This window comes from Montipora foliosa, chromosome 3 (assembly GCF_036669935.1).
Source record: "Montipora foliosa isolate CH-2021 chromosome 3, ASM3666993v2, whole genome shotgun sequence".
Lineage (NCBI taxonomy): Eukaryota > Metazoa > Cnidaria > Anthozoa > Scleractinia > Acroporidae > Montipora > Montipora foliosa.
The window spans coordinates 68,372,515-68,392,514 of record NC_090871.1 but is presented as its reverse complement, the minus strand read 5'-3'; the positions used below and the strand labels follow the sequence as shown (position 1 = coordinate 68,392,514).

Below are 20,000 nucleotides of genomic sequence, written 5' to 3'. Positions count from 1 at the left end.
TTATTCTTAGCTGGAGATGGAGCTCATAGTGGTAATCTATAGTTTTCTAATATGCTTTCTCCCCAGGAAAAAAAAATAAAATAAAAAAGAGTTATTTATAAGAAAAATTATTGGTATAGTTACTGTATAAACATAAATATAATGTTTTTCTTTTCGTTCTGGCAAACAAATCTGAAAATGATTATCATCGAAGTACGAAGTGCAATAAGCAAAAACGAGAGTTCTTTTGATGTGTATGTTTTTGCAACAACAAAGGTCAGTTCCTTCATGTATGACCACACCCCTCACAGCACTGACGCTTGTCTTAAAGGTCATGACGACAGATAACATTTTTTCGCATAGTCCACAAGTACAACTGACTTTAATCTATACAGTATGTTGCCCAGTATCCGGACAGTACCAGTATCCGGACACTTAAAACGAAAACTCAATTTTTCCGGAGCCCTTCTTAATTTTTGGTAAACGAAGTATTCCGAAAGAAAGCCGAACATTCCAGCTTTAAAACTCAAGTTTTGGCGGGCTCACAGCTTGAGAAACAGTTGCAGAAGGCGCCGTTCTGTTCAGGTGAGTCAAATTTTCATGGCTACTATTTACGCTGTTTACTGCGCAGTAAAACTAGTGCTGTTCAAATATAGGCTTGTAAAATGTGGTAGTTTCAAAGAAATTTTAAAATATTTGAGGTTAGGATACTTAAAGAAGTTAAATTTTCAAAAAATGCAATAATTAGCTTTAAAATATTACTGGTTTGGAATAACGGAGGCCATAAACATCAACTAAGTTTTGGATGTCGGATACCCAGTATCCGGACAGTGTTTTCTTTGTCGTGCAAAATCCTTGAATTAGCTGCGTACACTATCCGGACAAGACTTATTAAAAATAAACATTTGAAAAGGATGTTATAGGGAAAAGAACAAAAATAAATCGCTTTTGTTAGTTTCTTTTTTTGTCTTTTCTCTTCCTAGCCCTAGACTATCCTTGATCAGCCGCTCGCGTAGTTCTCCCCACCATACCCTAGTAATTTATTATGTTTTGTTTCAAGATGCTAGGTTCCCAAGCCGATTTATATTTTTGGAATCGGATGCCAGACTACTTTGAAAGAGCAAGATGGGCTTAAAAGTCGCTTTCCTGTCCAAATTTATGTTTAATTACGTTGTTCTTGTAGTGTCCGGATACTGGGCAACATTCGAGCTCTGCAAAAATATTAATTTCATGACGGATACGAAGGTAAAAAACTTAAATATTTTTTCGTCATATTACAGACTAAATAGACTGTCTTTGGGCCAAATTTCAGAACTCTTGCGACTAAGGAAGGAAAGTTACAACATTTCTAAACTGAAGTGTCCGGATACTGGGCAACATACTGTATCATTTTTACAGCTGGCAGTGGTAGACTTGCACGAAAACCAGATCGAGGAGGCAAAGGAACATGCACAACACGCCCTGGTGATATCACGGACATATCATTCTACCAATCATTGTTTCCTCCTATCAAAACTCAAGTATCTTGAATCAGCGGTGGCCCGTAGGGAGGGGAATTATGCACGGGCTAAGGAATTGCTTGATGACTCCATAGAGGTAAGAGAGGGAGCGTACTGCTACTTAGCTTTAAGACCTAACAGGTGTTCTTCCTTTATTTTGTGAATTATGTACGTTACATACGTACATACATATATACGCTTTTTGTTTCAGCAAACGTAATTTTCTTTTATATTTCATTTATCACTTTATGCTCTTTTTTTTTTTTCAGTTATGCATAAATGAATGACAAATGACATCAAAAGTACTAGAGCAAGACAACTTAAAAAAAAACTACAGCTGCTGCTTTTTTTCTTTATTAGAAATGAATGATTTCTATCGTCTCTTTTTCAGCTTTTGCTACCTTGTGCTGCTGGTGAAGAAACTGCAGAGAACAGATATTGCGTCGCCTCTTTTTATGCAGAGAAATCCGCCAAAATTGGCATCACTGAAAACGAGGAGGCTATTGCAGAGAGTTGCTTCCAAGATATTGAACACCATTTGAATGCTGAAACACGTCCCATCACCAATCGCGTCCAAATTAGAGCAAAGAATAGGCAGCTTGCTTTTTATGTAAAGAGTTCAAGACATCTGAAAGTCCTTGACGTCCAGGGTTGGGTGTCTCAAGAGCATATGGCTAAAGCATTGCAACTGATTAAGGAAATTGAAGAGAGGCTTTTGGTCTTTTACTCCAAAAAGGCACTGTTAAGTTTTGACATCGTCAAAACGGATTACTTCATAAGGGAAAGGAACTTTGTTCAAGGTATAGTACAGCGTTAGAACTAAAAAAAAAAAATCGTTATTTATTCAAAGTTAAATCTAAGAGACACATGACCGATAACTATAGACCACTTTCATGACGTCTGTCATTTTTTTAACTCTTTTCTATGTATGTAAATTGTAAGTAATGGCTTTGTAGAAGTAAATAATTATTGTTGTGAATTGTGCACATGGCAACTAGTTGAGAAAGGTTATAATGAACATACAACTATAAAAGAATAAACGAATGGGCCGCCATTATGAAAGAGGTCTATATAGGTGTTATTTACCGGCAAAGAGTGGGTCTGTAATGTGTGAAATGCTATCGTGGTCTTAAATATGCTGTTCACTTAAACATGTCAAAATACGTATATCTAAAAAGCGAAACAAGGCAAATGGAGGAAAAAAGCAGGCAGCTTGTTTCTGCATTTTCCCGCCATTATCTTAGGAGACTGATAAGCACTGCTAGACAAAGCAGCTTGCTACCGTCCCTGCCAAATAGGCGCGGTCAAGAGAATATGATGTAAGAGAGCTTATCCCCCACACATGACCCTCTTTCTATGATAATTGTAGAAGAAAGAGAATAGGAAATAAGAGAGCTAATTCCCCATACATGGCCCTCTTACTGTGATAATTATTTTAAAGCTATTTTTAGTTCCTCGATTATTTTAAGGTCGACGTACGATTTTTCCGAAAGAATGACGTAATTCATTCTGGGTCCAAAAATAGCACTGCCGAGATCGAAAAATAGATTTCAAGTAGTTATCATGGGGCATGGAGATAAACTTTCTTACTTCATATTCTCTTTGCGCAGTTTAGCTGTTCTCGCTCATTTCCGTCGAATTCGGTGCATGTAAAATTCGACGACCAAAAAGACCGTAAATAGTAGCCAAATGGAAACAGAAAAATAAAAGTAGTAATTGACTCTATCCAAGTTGTAAATACCTCTTACTAACCGAGTTCGAGGTCATTACTGTAAGTTATGGACCGAGTTTTTTTCCCGTTGATTTATGGCCCAAGAGCGAAGCGCGCGGGCCATAAAACGATGGGGAAAAACGAAAATCCGTAACTTAAAATAATTACCGAGAAAACGAGGTTAGTAAGATATTCATCATATCTCTGAGGTTCATCTGGAAGCGGAAGGTTCAACTGCCACAAAGATTGCCGTGTCAAAATCCGAAAAACTAAATCTTCTTGGCTGTTTGAAATACAGTGAAACCCGGTTAATATGGACACCAAGGGGACATGCCCGAACACATGAATGTTTTAGTGATAAAAAGCTACAGCAGACATTTCGACTAGAAAACGTACGTTGTCTCTTTTTCAAGTTTAACTATACACGACAAGGCCGTAAAAGAGCATGAAGGCTACGAGCAATGACTGCAGCAAAAAGCCAAGGAAGTGAAACTGCAATAGGAGGCAGACTACAGTTTTTGATACGGGTCAGAGAAAAATTGTCCGTTGTCCATATCAAAATGCGTCCGTATTAAGGACAATTTTTCTCTGTCCCTTGTCAAAAACTGTAGTGGGTAAATTTTGGAGAGAATATATGATCTTTTTGTCGGGGCAAACGAAACAGTTCGCTATATACGGGTGTCTGTATTAAGCGGGTGTCCGTAGAGCGGGGTTATACTGTAGTTGCTTGCAAGATTCAAACAGTTTTACAAGTTTAGGTAACTGAAACGACATGAAATACTTGCTACATAACGTTTTATCGAAATTCTAAGTTTAGCGGGCCGTACTGTAGAATACTGCCCGCTGATTTAGCCAGCGCGCATACTATCTGAGAAATACGATAAAAGTCCAAAAAATAACAATGATGACCCTTTCCAAGTCGTACTAAAGTCGTGCTGAGTTCAAATCATACGTACTTTCTTTATTCCATTTGACAGGAATTGCCCCATCACAGGAGGCTCTCACAATTGCCCAAGAAAAGCAATGGAAGGAATACGAAGATGTTGCTCAACAAAGATTGCAGCTGTGCAGCCGACTGGGAAGACAGCGCAGAGATTAGATGAGGACGATGAAAACCGCACCCTCCCTTTCTTTTACCCTTGAAGGTCAATACCCTTTTTACGCGGGATGCATACCATACATACCACGTTATAAAACAAGTTGAGTTTTTTTTTTTTTTCATCGTAGTCACAAAAGTGTATTCTCCAGGGATAGTAGATTAACCGCTTGATAAGAATCCCGTATGATACAACCGGAGCCATTGCGCCCCGAACTCGGGCCATCGGGCCCCAGGGGTGAGTAAGTTCCCACTAAGCCATCGAAGCAACCGAGATAATGTGATGGTTTGCTTTACATTTAAATCTTCCATGGCGGCCACCTTTGACCACATAAAGCAACTAGACTTTGCTATTTTAGTTCATTCATGGTCACTGCGGATGAGGCATTGCGATGAAACAGATGTAGACAGAATTTGCGGGTGTGATTTCACAGTTCGCATCACTTCGTAAAAAAAAACAGAAATTAGCTGGGATGAAGTTGATCACGTACAAATGTACGAAGGAAAGAAAAATTGTATGATGTTTAATAAATAACATTAAATCACAAGTCTACCTCTGGAAAAGTTGTTTTCTGTACCTATTATTTCGCGACATTCCGATTGCGTGGATCAAGAAATCACAACAACATATAAAGGCTTGAAGCTGACACGTTCGCGGGGGTGAATCGAGTTCAAGTATCATTTTCAGAGTCCAGTCGAAGCTTATACAATGTGCGAGGGTAATAAGCTAAGTTCACAGTTCATTTCACATAATATGCTTCCCTCATTTCAACAAATGAGTACCGAAATCGGCAAGAATTTCTTTCTCGGGACAATGAATACGAGCGAAATGCGAGATACATTAAAACACAGCATGAGATGTGATGCTGATAAATAATAAACCAGCTTTTTACTCGGAATACCTGAAAGGTATCCGAGTTATAATCTCGTTTGACTTTTTTTCGGTGCAACAAAATGCACAAAGAATTTCAGGTATTCCAAGTAATTAGGACGCGGATATTTTATTGGTTAAAAACTATGCGGGATAACCCCTAGGGAGAGGTTGTAATTGAAAATATAAACATCTTCCAGATGCAAAACAAACACCTAAGGTCGCAAGGGTAAACATAACCCATGCGTAAACATAACGAACTCGAAAGCGAATGAAAGGATCCTGTCAGTGATATTGGGATATTACAACCCACTGAAACGTTAAATTGTTGCGAAATCCACGCCATCTCTATCCTTGTTAGTTGGTATTGTAGCCATGCGTGTTAAAATAAATTGAGGGATGATTGGCTGATTACTTGCTTGACTTTGTTCGGTGCAGCAAAACGGACAGTAGAATTACGAGGCGGTGATTTCTTTGGCTAAAAGGAACTCCCTTGACGAGACTATACTTTTTCCAACAACAACGAAAAAATGCCTTGTTGTCGAGTGTCGTTGAAGGGGATTTCTGCGCGCGCGAGGCTACAAACAGCTTCAATTATGGCAAAGTTTGATGAAAATCCGGATTTATAACATGCAGTGGGGCAACCGTTAGGATTTTAGTGTAATGTCGTTCACCGATTTAGAAACTCAAGCCCATGTTCTGAGTGAAAGCTCAATAGCATCTAAAAGTGAAAATGTTGGATTCAGTCTTCTCGAAATGTTATGTGGAAAGCCAAAATGGACAAAAGTGATCGATAATTTTTCTGTCGAGTCCAGAATTCTTTCATCCAGTCGAGAATCATTTTCTCTAGTCCAGCTTTTTTTTTTTTTTTTAATCCGGTCGAAAATTATTTCTTCGAGGCGAGTTTTTTTAACCAGTCGAGAATTTTTGCAGTGAGTTAAGAATTATTTCTCGGAGTCGACTGTTTTTTCGACACTCCAGAATTTTTTTGACCTATTCGAGAATTCTTTTTCTGCGGTAGTCGAGAATTTTTTTCTGCGGCAGTCGAAAATACTCGACAAACCTTACAGTCGTTTCCCGCCAAAATGTCTAAAATGGTCACGTAAACATATAGGAGAACCCCAAATCCTTCTAAGCTATCGTGTAAATATTCTAGATTTCTGTCGTTGCCGGGAGCTGTACCTTGTTCTATGCGGGATACATAGTCTGGTATGGACAACAGGAATCTCTCCAGTTCCTGGACATTCCTTCAGTACCTTGAAGAACGACAACCGCGTAAAAAATACCTATATATACGAAACCCCTGGCGACCGCCATGTTGTTTGATTAAAAAAAAGCGGATCGTTTGTGAATAATGCTGCTAGTGAGGCTACAGATGGTTTTCGATCACGTTACGAGACGGCCATGTTGATGCACAAAACAACAGCAAATTATGCCTCATGTTTTGCAATATCATAGAGCCAAATTCCCAAAAGACTCTCTTTTTTTCCATTGTTCTGTGCACCAACGTGGCTGCTGTGACATCTCATGGAAACCATCCTTATAGGTGATGTAGGGTTGTACGTGATAACAAAAGGAATGATTTCAGTTGTTTAAGCGCGTCAGCCCGGGGAATGTCAGTGGCCAGCTATATTTGGGTTTTGAGGAAGAAAACTGAGTAGACACTTAGGCTAGCATCAAATGGTATGTGATAGATCAAGTGAATGATATTTGCGGAAACAAAACATAAATCCATTCTACCTAGCACACCGAAGTGGGGGGATACTGTCTTATGTGGGCTATATGGGTTTGTGCGGCCCCAAAGGATATGGTTTTTTAGCCAATTTTTTCCATCTTCTATGATCTTCTATGATCTTCTATGACCAGCTCCTGACGTCAGTGGCTTCATAGCTCAGTTGGTTAGATCGTCGCACCGGAATCGCGAGGTCACGGGTTCAAACCCCGTTGAAATCCTGAATTTTTCAGGCTTCTCTACGCAATTGCAAAAATTGCGTTCATAACTGCGAAGATCATAGCTTCACTTGATTTCATATCCGCAGTTCATATATGATTCATTTCATATACCATTCATCATTGATTCATTCCTCACGGGATCATTAGAACCCACAAATGACCAGCTCCCAACGTCAGTGGCTTCGTAGCTCACTTGGTTAGAGCGTCGCACCGGAATCGCCAGGTCACGGGTTCAAACCTCGTTGAAATCCTGACGTTGACGCCCTGCCCGTGCGTTTTTCACTTTTGTCCATTTGTTTGCCGTCTTCAGCAAAACAACAGCGTGAAATGACCAAATTTGAGGTTTTATGAAGGACGTCTGCTTTTGAAGATAAATTGTAATTTTCTCCCCTAAATAAAGCCCCGCTCATAACGTTTTCATTCCTGAGGGACTGCCATTCCTTTCTAACATTAAAAAACTTGGAATAGTCGTGAAGTGATTACAATAATGAGAATTTAGGTTTTGAGATGACGTTCTCGTTCCTGTTCCCGTTGTCGTTGCTAAAGCTCCCTAATGACTTTCCTATGGTCCTTTTTCTTTTGCAGAGTTCTGTAGGTATTTGGTGTAACATTAGGAAATCCTTTGTAGTGTCTCCTTGTTATCAATTACAAAGCAAGCCCTCAGCTGTTGCAGACAAACAGTGTCAATTGATTTTTAATATCAAAAGGAGAGTATGATGTCTTTCGTTGTGCTTAAGGTTGTCAGTGAGGAGTTTTACTTTCTTCAGTATACTTCCGTGTCCACCGTTGAATCCACTTTTGTTTCAGAATACATAGTCATTATCTGTAGCATATTAACCGTGAACAGAAGGTCTTATAAATTTAGAAGCGAGAACTGAAGATATAAAATAAAACTACCGAAGCAAAAGAATTTTGTTTTTGTTTTTAATGTAAGGTCGTTCTCTTTAGACCTGGAGAGATCAATATACTTCTCATTAAATATTTACTAATTAAAATCAAATACTTAAAGATATGCAATGAGTCCAAATTAAAAAGAAAAGTGATGGGCAGTCACAAGGATCTATACACCTTATTCCAAAATGGCCGGCATGCATTTTAGTGTTCTTTTGTTTCAAAGTTGGCCCTTTTCTTTTAAATTTTACGTTTAAAAGCGAGGCCAAAATGGCCAATTTGCAAGGAAGCAAAAGAATACAAAGATGACGGCCATTTTGGTATAAGATATATGTTTCCGACGGAATAACTGTGAGCAGAAGCACATGAAGCATATAACTTGCAACTCTTTTCCTTGGAACAAAGCTGGGAATTTAAGGAAACCGATTTTATGCCCAAATATGGACAAAAATGGAAAATGCGCGAGCTACGTTACATCTAAAGAGGGGAATTTTTAAACTCAAAAAACGCCAGCTCTGAACCAGAGTTAAAAGCTTAAGGGTCATGAGCTTCTGCTGTGAAGGATGGCAACACGTATTGACGAGTATGCTTTTTCTTTTTTTGTCATGCATTTTTTTGGACTTTGTCATGGCTCCCTGCAAGGTCAGAGCAGAGTCGATGTAGTATGCTGAAAAACCTTGAAACCTTAAATTTAATTTTATGTTTTCTTAACACGTCTACTCACATACCATGCACTATAGTCCGGTGCGATCCTTCTGTTACTTTAATAGATCTCGATTTTTTTTTTCTCAGTACATATCCTCTTCTTTAGTTTTCCAAAGCTTTTCTGAAACTAACTTTTTTTTTTTTTCTGGCAGAAAATGTTCGAGTCCCGCAAAAAGTTATAACATTTACTAAGTTGTCAGCAGGATGCTGGCTATATTTTAGTCAATGTTTCGAGGTCATAATTATTTAGTCCTATCCTGAAAAGTAATTTCAAGTAAAAGGAGTATTGACTTGAAGCTACAGAAATCACAGGAAAAAACTGTTACAGCTGCAGTCAAGTCAGTCTAAAAATGTTTTCAAAGAAAGTGTTTGTATCCGAAAGAAATAAGTTTTAGAATCGACTTTTTGGGTTTCCAAATTTCGCGAACTCCGCCATCTTGAATAATTGTGACTTGTTACGGTTGCCCTATTGTTATTAGACAACAGCTTTTTGTGTCAGAACAATAGGGCAACCGTAACACGTAGCAATCATTCAAGATGGCTGCGACCACGAAATTTGAAAGTGAAAATAAGCGATTTTAAAATTCACTTTTCTCTATATATACACTGTTTTAAAAACAAATTTCGAACAAATTTGTTTGTTAACATAATTTCGTTCTGTTTAAGCTTATAATTATTCTGTAGCAAGAGTGGGGGTTCCCTATCAAACCTCAATTTTACGATTTCACGTCGTTGTTATGAACACTACCGCTTAAGTTGTGCAGGCGCTGCACGAATATTTTTCATTTCTTATGGCGTTGCCGTAACCGTTGTGGTTTCTTTAAACTACTTCGTCGTTTACAGTTGTCATTATTTTATCGCGCTGTTTTGCTTATAGAGTGTTTTCACGTGACATCACGGCGGCCATGTTGGTGTTCCCAACTAATCCTCCGGGAATTGAACTCCATTATCATGCAAACCTTTCCTTTTGTTTTCGGTGGAAAAACACGTGAGTGAAAACACTCTATTAGGGTTAAAGACACTCTTTAATTTCCCTGGAACTCAATTTAACTGATTTAGTTAATTTCCTGTCACATCACACAACGCTACTACTGCCCATTGCTTTCTAATCTCATTCTTGTTAAAGGAATAAATTAGAAAACGGAACTGTACTATCACTGTGTTTTTCTTTGTTAAATAAAGATTGTTGTATGATATGGCATGGCAAATGTATGAAGTCTCGCTTTTACAGAGGTGCCTCTTCGCAGTCTTGAACGTCAGGACTCCAGGTTTTTCCGGACCGAGTGACCACGATCTTGTCCCGCTTTGTCCTCGCTGTATTCTTCGCTGCATTCGGGGAGCACCGATTCCTTAAGATGGCTATTTTGGCTCTATATAACTCCAGGGATCTCCTACTGGCAGCAAACGATAGGAAGATGAACAGACCTGTGAACAAGGAACAAATAAAACCACTAAATTCAGTGGACGAACGAAATGCCAAGAACTGTTACACTTGAATGTTTACTACTTGAAAACCTTAGCCTCTTAGATTTAACGGTACAATTCTGCATGCGCACTTCAAGTGTAAGGTCATTTGAGCCGACTGTCTACCACAAAGAGGGATAGACAACCCTAAACTTGAGATAAAGCAGTTGGCCTGAGCCCACCCCTTAAAACTTTGGGGTGGTATGTAACAACCTTAATATTTTACTGAAGCTGCGATTGGTCTGGCAAACGAAGTTAGATTATTTATTACTCGAAATCTTAGAAGGAGAACCAATCTGTGCTACGCTTGCGGTTTAAGCACTGGTTGTTGATAACGATGATGATCATGACACTTTTGAAGCTTGGACAGAACGACTCGTCTTATAATAAAGCAAAGATCGAAACCTTCAGTAAGATCAAGTCATACCCCGAAAGGAGTATCCTTTTAGCATTCACACTGGTGACCATATCATACAATGAAAAGCTGTTGGATTGACGATATACTGAGGGAGGTCCAAAACTTAACATGATGTAACAAATAGAGTATATTACATGGCCGCGCGGAGATAAAATAAAAATATATCTTCTCGAGTGTTGAAAAATATCTTGCGAGTGAGCGCAGCGAGCGAGTGAAATATTTTTCAACACGGGAAGAGAAAGCGGCCATGTAATATTCTATTTGTGATATAAACACCAATGAAATACTAAATCATTTCACGAAAGGCATCGGAAGGCACGGTTTTTGTATGTAACCATAGCAACAGCGATCTTTTCACGTGTGAAGATATGATGTTTTCGCGCGAAAGCTCTCTTGGTATTTCATTGGTGTTTAATAAATAAATAGCAAGTAAATTACCGGACTGGTGATTATAAAGAATAAATTTAATTAGAAGCATATAAAACGGAGCCTTGGACAGCCAACAAATGAAGACAGTTGACTTGGTTCGATTATGTTAAAAAAGACAATCTTGCAAGCTGGAAGATCCTCAAATATAGTTAGATTATAAAATTTGAGCGCGGTTTATATGAAAAGGAAGTTAATTATGGACTTTTCAAAATTGCTTTGTCTTTTCTTTTTATACTGCCGTTACGGAACGACGGTTATTTAGGTGGAGGAAGTTAGGGGGGTCCTCGTAGCCTCGTATGCTTTCTCCCTTCGGCTTAACAATTAACGAGCCCCACATCTTTCATGCTCCAACCCTCATCCCTCTTCATAATGAGGGGAAGTTAATTTCAGACTTTTCAAAATCATTTCGTGTTCTCTTCCCTGACAGAAGTCACAGAACGGCCGTCATTTAGGGGGTGCATGGGAACAAGAGGGAGAGTATGCTCAAGTGTATCCGACCCTAAATCTTTTCACAGCTTTGTTTTCTCCCTTCGGCTTAACAATCAATGAACGTCTTATCTTACATGCTCCAGCATGATCACCCCACTTCATAGGACAAGCCAGATTCAGATATTATAGATGCCCCTCAGGTCTTTAATACCTCTAATTTCATTGGAGCAGCATGGGACATGGCTCTAATGCGTTTAAGGTTAGGCCTCATTGTTTCCTGAATCGATAGGCGAATCTTTGCTGAAGTAATTCTTTGCATTTTGTCTAATTTACATACATGTTTGCTGACGGAAGGTATCATGCTATTCACAAGTTGACTCCAAAAGGTGAAAGAACGTGTTAAACGTGGTTAAATTTCCAATTTTAAGCCTTTTGTCTTTGATAACGTGCGAGTTATTGCAAGCTTATAGGGAGTTTAAGCATGCGACGTTTTTGAGCCTTGGACGGCACCCGGATGTGAGCTGTTTTCCCTTTTAACTAAGACTCTTTCCTCCTGAGATGATTAGGTTGACAATCTGGGAGACACTACTGTCCTGGCATGCGAAATGATCATTTCCGGTTGCCGTCCGCGGCTCAAAAACGTCGCATGCTTAAACTCCCTCATAATCCCATACATTTTTTGTAAAATCTCGAACTTTCGATACGGAATTACTCAGAAAGTATCTGGTAAATTGCGCTCAAAGTTTTAGAGATAGCTCATTATGCAATGAACTTTCAATTTTCAGTACTAGTTTTAGATTAGATAACGATGCTAATTAGGGAAAAATATAAACAGAGATTTCCCTTCAGCGAGAGCCATTGTAAGAGCTGCACGCGTCCTCACCCAAAACCCTATTGTAGGCTGATGTTATAACTGTGAAATGTCAGGATAAGCAAGAAAGGTACAAACAATGAAGGAAATAGAACAAAGAAAGAGCACAATACCTTGAAGGCTGTTTAGAACAACATACGGGTACCACAGAAATGACAAGGCTTGAACGTTGGCAGCGATTCCAAGAATCCATGTCACTCCCATGATTGACGCCATTTTAACACAAATCAAGGCTACTTCCCTGCTGTTCCTCAGATTGGTCCCTTTCGGTGTTCTCTGGAAATGAGACGAGTTGGCCATTGACAATGTAGTAAATTTAGCCAGTTTGCTGTTGGTTACGAATCAAGGAAGGGTTTTAACCGTTATATTACGCGAATTCCTCGGCATGCAAAATTGTGATTTTTGTGAATGGAATTTGTGATTTTTCAGTAATTCTCTTATTTTTGCAACTATTATAGCTAGCCCTTATTACTTTGCAGTCAGAAACAAAGGCTTCCGGTTAGTATAGCATGCAGCTCATTTATTATTCACTGATGAGCTGCATTCAGAAAATCAGTTGGCCTTTGAGCAGTCAGACAGTTAATTTATTGGTCATTATTGGCATGTGGTTAAGCATTCCCGTCTTATAGTTGTCAATGAGGCACTCAGCTGTCCCTCTATCGGTTACAGCCTTGTAGCATAAGACCCGTTGATGTGTGGTGGCGAGTGTGCCATCTTGAATTGAAGCCCTCAGAGAGTAACCATTTAGCCAGTACATCGATCCCAATGCTATACAAAAATCTGATAAATCCGTATCTAATAGCTTAGTCTTACCTTCCTTGTCTTTACAATGTGCAACACGGTATGCACCGAGGCAAATGCGTTAAAAAGCATTATCAATGCAATTGGCGCAACAACGAAATAAAGAACAGCTTTGGGTTTGGATATGTAACAGTATGCCTCTCCCTCTCCTGTTAATCAAAGGATAAAATATAACAATAAGGCATAAGACTACGCGAGAATCATCATCGCAGCTGTTGCGGTCAAGCTTTGATTTTTTTTTTCCTTTTTTCATTCAGTTGCTCAAGGTACTGGCGGTGAGAGCGATGATCATTCCCGCCAGAAGTTGATAACCCAGATCCAGTATCGATCTCTCTCAATTGGCCTTGGCTGATCAGTTTACGAATGGGATCTATTGGTTTACGTCATTATCTAAATTTAGAATAGACCTTATTCACGATAGCCGCCATGTTGGATTTGCTATTATCGTGCAAATTAGCTACACACTTCTGAGGGGGCAAACGACACAAGTTCGAGAGGTTATAACGAGCAGCTTAGCCACACAGATGATTTGTTTCGTGTTCATTGAATGTTTATCACCTAAGTAGTAAAATAGAATGCATACACAAGTTACTTCGATTTTTTTTAACCGAAAAATTAGCAGATAACGAAGTAGAAAGTAAAAATGTCGGAGGCAATCAAAAGATATAAACTTATTATAAAAGGTACTTAATTCTAAACTCTAAAATATACTTTCAGCAATGTTAATTCAATATTTCGACAAGCCGATTTTCCGCAATTTGCCTTTATTCCAATGTTTGCCCCCAGCATAACACATGGCTAATTTGCATGACAATTTGAAAACCAACATGGCGGCTATCGTGAATAAGGGCTATCCAGGTCCCTCCAAATAACCCCCAATCAGATTGGTCCTAATAATTGCGACTTTCCTGATTGGTCTGCAACCAATTAAGTAACTGCACAAGGGATTGCACGTGCTAAATGCAAAATCGTGCGCGGAACACAATGCCGCTACGTTTTGTTCCCGCAAGAAGGGACTTAGGCCCGTTTTAAACGTCGCATTTTACATGTGCCGAATCTAATGCAAATGAGAAAATTTTGTTGTTTTTGCTCATGTACATTAGATTTGGCACATGTAAAATGCGACATTTAAAACGGGCTTTAAAGTTCTACGAAGCGGTTGTCGAAGAGAACGCCCCCACGAAACAACATTATCATTGGCTATTAAAAGAGGAAAAGTAATCACCAAAGTTGAGGTTTTGATGACAACGCAAGCGTCCAAATGTGAAACTTTTATTCTCTATTTTTTTCTCTGAAACCGCTCGTACCAATTTATTTTTAGGATACTTCGCCCATATTGTACGATGCGAACGAGATGGTCAAACCGCGAGACACTTACGATAGTACAAAGTTATATTTTGAGGTGACGTATTCGTGGATGCTGCGGTCGTAGATCTTAAACTCCCTAAAATCTAACAGCAGCAGTTCTAAAAATAGAGAATGCCGTAAACCGATAGGCCCCATTCCATCGCAGAACGAGACTTCTGGGTTATGAAATTATGTTTTCGTTTAGAGTCAAGAGAACCGCAATTCGATATACTTGTAAAGAAGACAATGTAAGGTTGAATCAGAGATAAATTGAAGTATATTTGACGATGGAGACATTTATAACCTACGGATGAGGTCGTAGCCTTTCTGACAAGAAACAAAAGAATGGGAAGCAGAGTTTTTTAGTAGGAGCGATACTCAACATTACGTCACCTATCGTCATTAATGGGCCAACCAGAGATCTATTGGCTGTCGAAACAAAGGTTTTTTTGTTATGTGGTTGGCAAAATTTAAATATCAAAAGACTTGTTTATAAACCGTGAATATCGCTATTACCATTACTGCTATTCTTAAAGTGCTACTATGATAAAAAAATAAAAATAAAAATAAAAACAAAACAAAACAAAGCAAAATCACTTCTTCTTTTTTTTTTTTTTTTTCCTTCATATTTTGAAAGTGTGATTGCTTAATGCTTGACTGGCATGATTTTGAGCTTTGTTTTTTGTCCAAAGGCTGTTTACTTTGAGTGAAGTTTTGGATTTCACGGTCCGCCATCACTCACGTTCCAAACTGACCGATTGGATCTCAGAGCTTTGGATCTAAGGTAAAGTGACGTCATTGACTCACTACCTTTCAATTTCAGCGTGTGAACGCAGCTTATTATGTTATGCAAAACAAGAGCTTAAAAGTCTGAAAGCCTGAAACTCCCGTGTTGCACAATAATTCAGCCGCGTACACACTCATTAATTGCACTCTTAAACTATCGAGTCTTTGACGTCATTTTTCCCTCGATCCAGCTCTCTCAACATTTTAAAGTTAGTAATGGCGGACCATTACATAGGAAAATTCTAGTTAAATAAACAGACATCTAAGCACAACAAACAAGATGGCGGACTAATGAAACGTTTTGGTGGGAGGTTTAATAGGGAAACTATTTTGCACTTTATTTGTCATTTCGTTAAGTATATTTTTTCAAAGTTTATCTCTGTTGCTTGTAATTTTTTGCTTTTTTTTAACTTTTAATTTGTTTTTTTTTTTTTGTTTTTTTTGTTTTTTTTTTTTTTGTGGGGGGGGGGGGGGGGTAACGTAAATTACATAGCGAGTATGGGCCAGTAACTGATAAAAGTACTCAGCAATAAACTGCACTGTGGTGATATTGTGCTTTTAAATTCATGTTGAGACAGCAGACCTACCGTATCCAATGAATCCTTTCATGAGAATTTGGTCAATGATCACAAATAAAGACACAAGAATAGCAGGAAATCCCCATCCGTACAAACAGTATCTCACTAAGCGTTTATTGTGGTTTCCTTGACGATTCGATCCACGTCCGTCGTCTCGGTATTAAAAAAATATATAAAAAATTACCAATGGCACTCGAAAGTTTTAAACTGTGGAAAATAAATCGAGCCAATGGACAGCTCTCTAAAATCAGTCAAAAGGTGTAAGATTGCTGACGCAAGAATCCATTGCGGCCTTTTTTTTATTTTAAGTATTTGTTGTGTTTTAAGGCATGTACTGGAAGCCTTTTCGAGACACTGAAAGGAATAAGTAGTAAGATGAACCACCCGCATGCAACATTTTTTTCACTAGCACCCCCAAGCAAATTTTTTCACTGTTCTCGTCACGCATTTGCGTGCCTTGGCACAGAAATCAGCGAGATTAAAGCCTTTTTGCTGATTTGCTCCACGATCACATGTTCTTGTCAAATGGTCACTTTTGGCCTTCGTGTCGTGTGCACAGTACGCAGGCCTGTAAGATTGCACCATCGTAATTAATGCAAAATAAGTTTAGTACTCTGCACCGCTGCTAGACGCGCGCTTTTGGTCAATCACAGTGCTTGTTATATTATAAGAGTGCTGTATTATAATGTCGCCGTAAAATACCCAGAATATGTATTGTTCTCTACAGCAGGATTTAAGAGCTCGCTTATATCCTAAATCCAATTCTGGATTCCATACCCAAAAACCATTTTTCGGCTTTTTACGGTGTAATCAAAGTGCATCTAATTAGGTATCCTGGACATATCTGGTTAATTAACAGCGCCGACAAAAAAGGGTCAAGACCACTTTTTCCCAGGTCACAACTTGACCGTGTTGTCATGGCAACTGCTCCTTTTGGGCATATGTCTAGAATGTATGTAGTTAGATGCATAACCATTTCGATAAGCGTCACGATGCCCTCCTCCGCAACTTCAACATCGCTCACGTTGGGAATACAGAAAAATCAACGCCGCAAATTGTCCCCAAAACTCCACTCCTCAGTGTAAAGATAAACATCTGCATTTTACCCAAACCAAGAAATAACGCTAACCTTTACCCTTACCTTATTGTTGGAAATTCGGGTCCTGGCCGGGTACATTGTGTTGTGTTCTTGGGCAAGACACTTTACTCTCACGTTGCCTCTCTCCACCCAGGTGTATAAATGAGTACTGGTGAAAATGCTGGGGGTAACCCTGCGATGGACTAGCATCCCATCCAGGAGGGAGTAGAAATACTCCTAGTCCCTGCATGCTAGAGAAACCGGAGATAAGCGCCGGCCTGTTGGGCCCTCTAGGCTCGTGGCAGACTTTACCTTATTGTTGGAAATAGGCAGCAAATACATAGACTTAAATGGACAATTCGTGTTGGAAATCAACATCGGGCGTGCATCTCATTAATTACTTGCATTCAGTTCTGGACATCATTTTTTTTGGCTGGAATCTTCTGTTTTTTGATGGTGAAGGAACCATATGATCCTAGATTTACGTATACTCTTTTGAGAGCACCCTTCACCGAAAAGTAAACGTACTCTTAAACTTACCCGAGGAAGTAAATGTCTTGTGCACATCATACGCCATAGCATTCATCCACGTGAAAGAGCATAAGACAAAGTAATGAAGAAGAATGGCAATGGCCTGGCATTGCTCATGACTGTAAGTTTTCATTGCAGCGAGAAAGACGCCTTGATACAACAGCAAAGATAGCGATAAGTTGATGATGATCCTTCCAGGCAAGTTGCGCAGTTCAGAAAACAGAGTATATTTTGCCAACAGGAGAAGGAGGGATGCCATTGACGTAATGCAGCCAGCAAAAGTCATTATTTGGAGAGAAGTTGGCGTCGTTTTAGTGAGGTAGCCTGCGCTTGGCTGTTCGGAAAACACTGTCGCATTTCTTGAAAAGTTGACACAAAGTAGCAAAATATTCCTGCGAATTGTGTACCTTGTATTCTCATAAATCTTGTGATGAGGTTTAATGTAGACGGTACCATTAGGTCGTCGTTCATAATCGCTTGGGTTGAAAGGTACGAAAGTGCAGTTCAAATTCGACAACAATCTTGTTTCGTTTGATATGAAATCAACGGGTACTGTTTTTTCACTCTGGGAAATGGGCGTGTCAGTTTGTGGTGGGGGTAAACTGACGGTGCTTTTACATTTTCCAACGTATGGGTCGTACAATTCGTTAGCAGCACAGTACCAAACGTGGTTTATTTGCATTTCTCTGTCTTTGACTGTAACCCTGTTCTCAAAGTAGGAAGTAAAATCAAACAGGATAGTCAGAGGCGGTGTAGGGATCTCCGTCCTTGTAATAGTACAATCAATCTTCAAAGAGCTTGGCTTAAATCCGTTACACAATGCGCATTGCAGATTTCGAAATCTTATTGACTTCTTGTTTCTGATTAAACAAACAGGAAAAGCATACCCCAGGCATTGTGATTGGCAGTTCGGTCCATTTTTCTCCCGACCAATCCCGGAACAGTCTTGAAAACGAGGGATGCATTGTTTCAAGTGTTGCCCCCAAGGTCTGATTACTGAACAGTTAGCATGCGCAAAGCGAATAAAATCACTAAGATTGAACGCCGTTGTGTTAAACCATTTACTGCAATTCGCCTCGAGTTTCCAGTAGGTTGTATTTACTGCTCCATTGCACCTTGCACAAAAAACATTTCTGTAAGTAATGCGCCTGTCGCGAACAAACACGGGCCAGTCATTAAACAGATCACTTTGGTCTTCATTCTGACATTTAGTGCGCACAATCTCATCTTTCCAGTTCCTTGGGCATGTGCTTCGGACTGCAAAACCAACATACTCTGGACCGTGTTGGTTTACGACAAGGCGACAGATTTCATGTTGGCTTAGTGGGTTTTCTCGTTGGTTGAATCGTTTTCTGCACCTGTAAATGATAACGATAGCGATAATAACCACTTTGTTAAAGTTAAATTATAACATAACAGAAGGAAAGCGCACGTTTTGATTGGTCAATGAACGTATTCAATTTGCCCATGGGTAAATGGTTATGACGAAAACACCTGACGCCGTGCCCCGGGAAAAATGCTAATCCCCCAAACTCCAGTAAAGACTGACCAAACTACTCAAGATAATGCCGAAATTTCTTGGCAGCTTTATGAAAAGACTTTTAACCCGTTAGCGGGTATTTTACTCGAACCATCGGCAGAGCGATTTGCAAGCCTAAGTGAAAGCCAACTCGAGGAGTTAGAAAGTGAGAGGCATTCAAATGATGTTTTGGTTATGTTATACAACAAGAAGAACGCGGTTCAGCTTATACTATCAAATTATAGCTTGTCTAAGCCCTCAAGAAGCTACAGTCCCCTTGGCTATCACCTCGTGCGACTCTTACGCTTCTTTCTTGCTGAGCAACCTACTGCGCGCAACTATTTAACAATTATTCGCCGAAGGCAGAGTGATTATCGGTGAATATTCACCGAGACAAAGTCGAGGTGAATATTCACCAATAATCACTGAGCCTGAGGCGAATAATTGTTTTAGTATAAATACACAGGTGATTATTTCAAAAAAGAGAAAAAAAAAAAAACATTTCAATGCGAAATCATCTTCACTTACAGTGGCAAAACGACTACTGGCAGCCATTTTGTCCGTTGAGGTGATTATCGGCTGATAATCCGAGATAGCGAGCCAATGAGAGCACGCGATTTTGTATATTAACCTGTGTATTTATACCAATTAACAATTATTCGCCGAAGGCGAAGTGAATATTTGGGAATATTTACCGAGACTTAGTTGAGGTAAATATTTCACAATATTCATTGAGCCCGAGGCGAATAATTGTTTTAGTATAATTTTCAGCGGTGAATATCAAGAAAACGCAAGACAACGTGCTAAGGCACGAAAGGTGCTTGCTTAGCTTAGCGGCCACGCCTCCGAAATGTTATATATCCCGAGCAGCGAGGTGAATAGACCACTTTCATTTGCATTTTCTCTTGGGACCATTGCAAGTTCCAAAAGGACCTGGAAACAATTCTTTTTCAAAATGTTGGAGAGCACTCAAAGAGTATTATGGTATTTTTTAAAGTGGCCTATATAACACCGAATTCTTATATTCAGCGCTGAAAATTATAC

At 39.3% G+C, this 20,000-nt stretch overlaps 2 protein-coding genes across 2 annotated transcripts in view; one reads left to right on the top strand and one right to left on the bottom strand.

Moving 5' to 3' along the window:
- The window catches only part of LOC137998099 (uncharacterized), a 10,162-nt gene extending 5,317 nt beyond the window's left edge, over positions 1 to 4,845 (top strand). The window contains exons 6-8 of the mRNA XM_068844516.1: positions 1,378 to 1,575; positions 1,870 to 2,278; positions 4,167 to 4,845. Of these exons, the coding sequence (XP_068700617.1) occupies positions 1,378 to 1,575; positions 1,870 to 2,278; positions 4,167 to 4,288 (729 nt within the window). The 3' untranslated portion in view covers positions 4,289 to 4,845. The remainder of the gene's footprint in view (positions 1 to 1,377; positions 1,576 to 1,869; positions 2,279 to 4,166) is intronic.
- Positions 4,846 to 8,315: 3,470 nt separating this feature from the next.
- The window catches only part of LOC137998098 (uncharacterized), a 45,904-nt gene continuing 34,219 nt past the window's right edge, over positions 8,316 to 20,000 (bottom strand). Inside the window, exons 6-10 of the mRNA XM_068844515.1 lie at positions 17,447 to 18,795; positions 15,838 to 15,981; positions 13,130 to 13,266; positions 12,430 to 12,592; positions 8,316 to 10,130 (exon numbers count right to left, since the gene is read on the bottom strand). Coding sequence (XP_068700616.1) covers positions 9,931 to 10,130; positions 12,430 to 12,592; positions 13,130 to 13,266; positions 15,838 to 15,981; positions 17,447 to 18,795 — 1,993 coding nt within the window. The 3' untranslated portion in view covers positions 8,316 to 9,930. The remainder of the gene's footprint in view (positions 10,131 to 12,429; positions 12,593 to 13,129; positions 13,267 to 15,837; positions 15,982 to 17,446; positions 18,796 to 20,000) is intronic.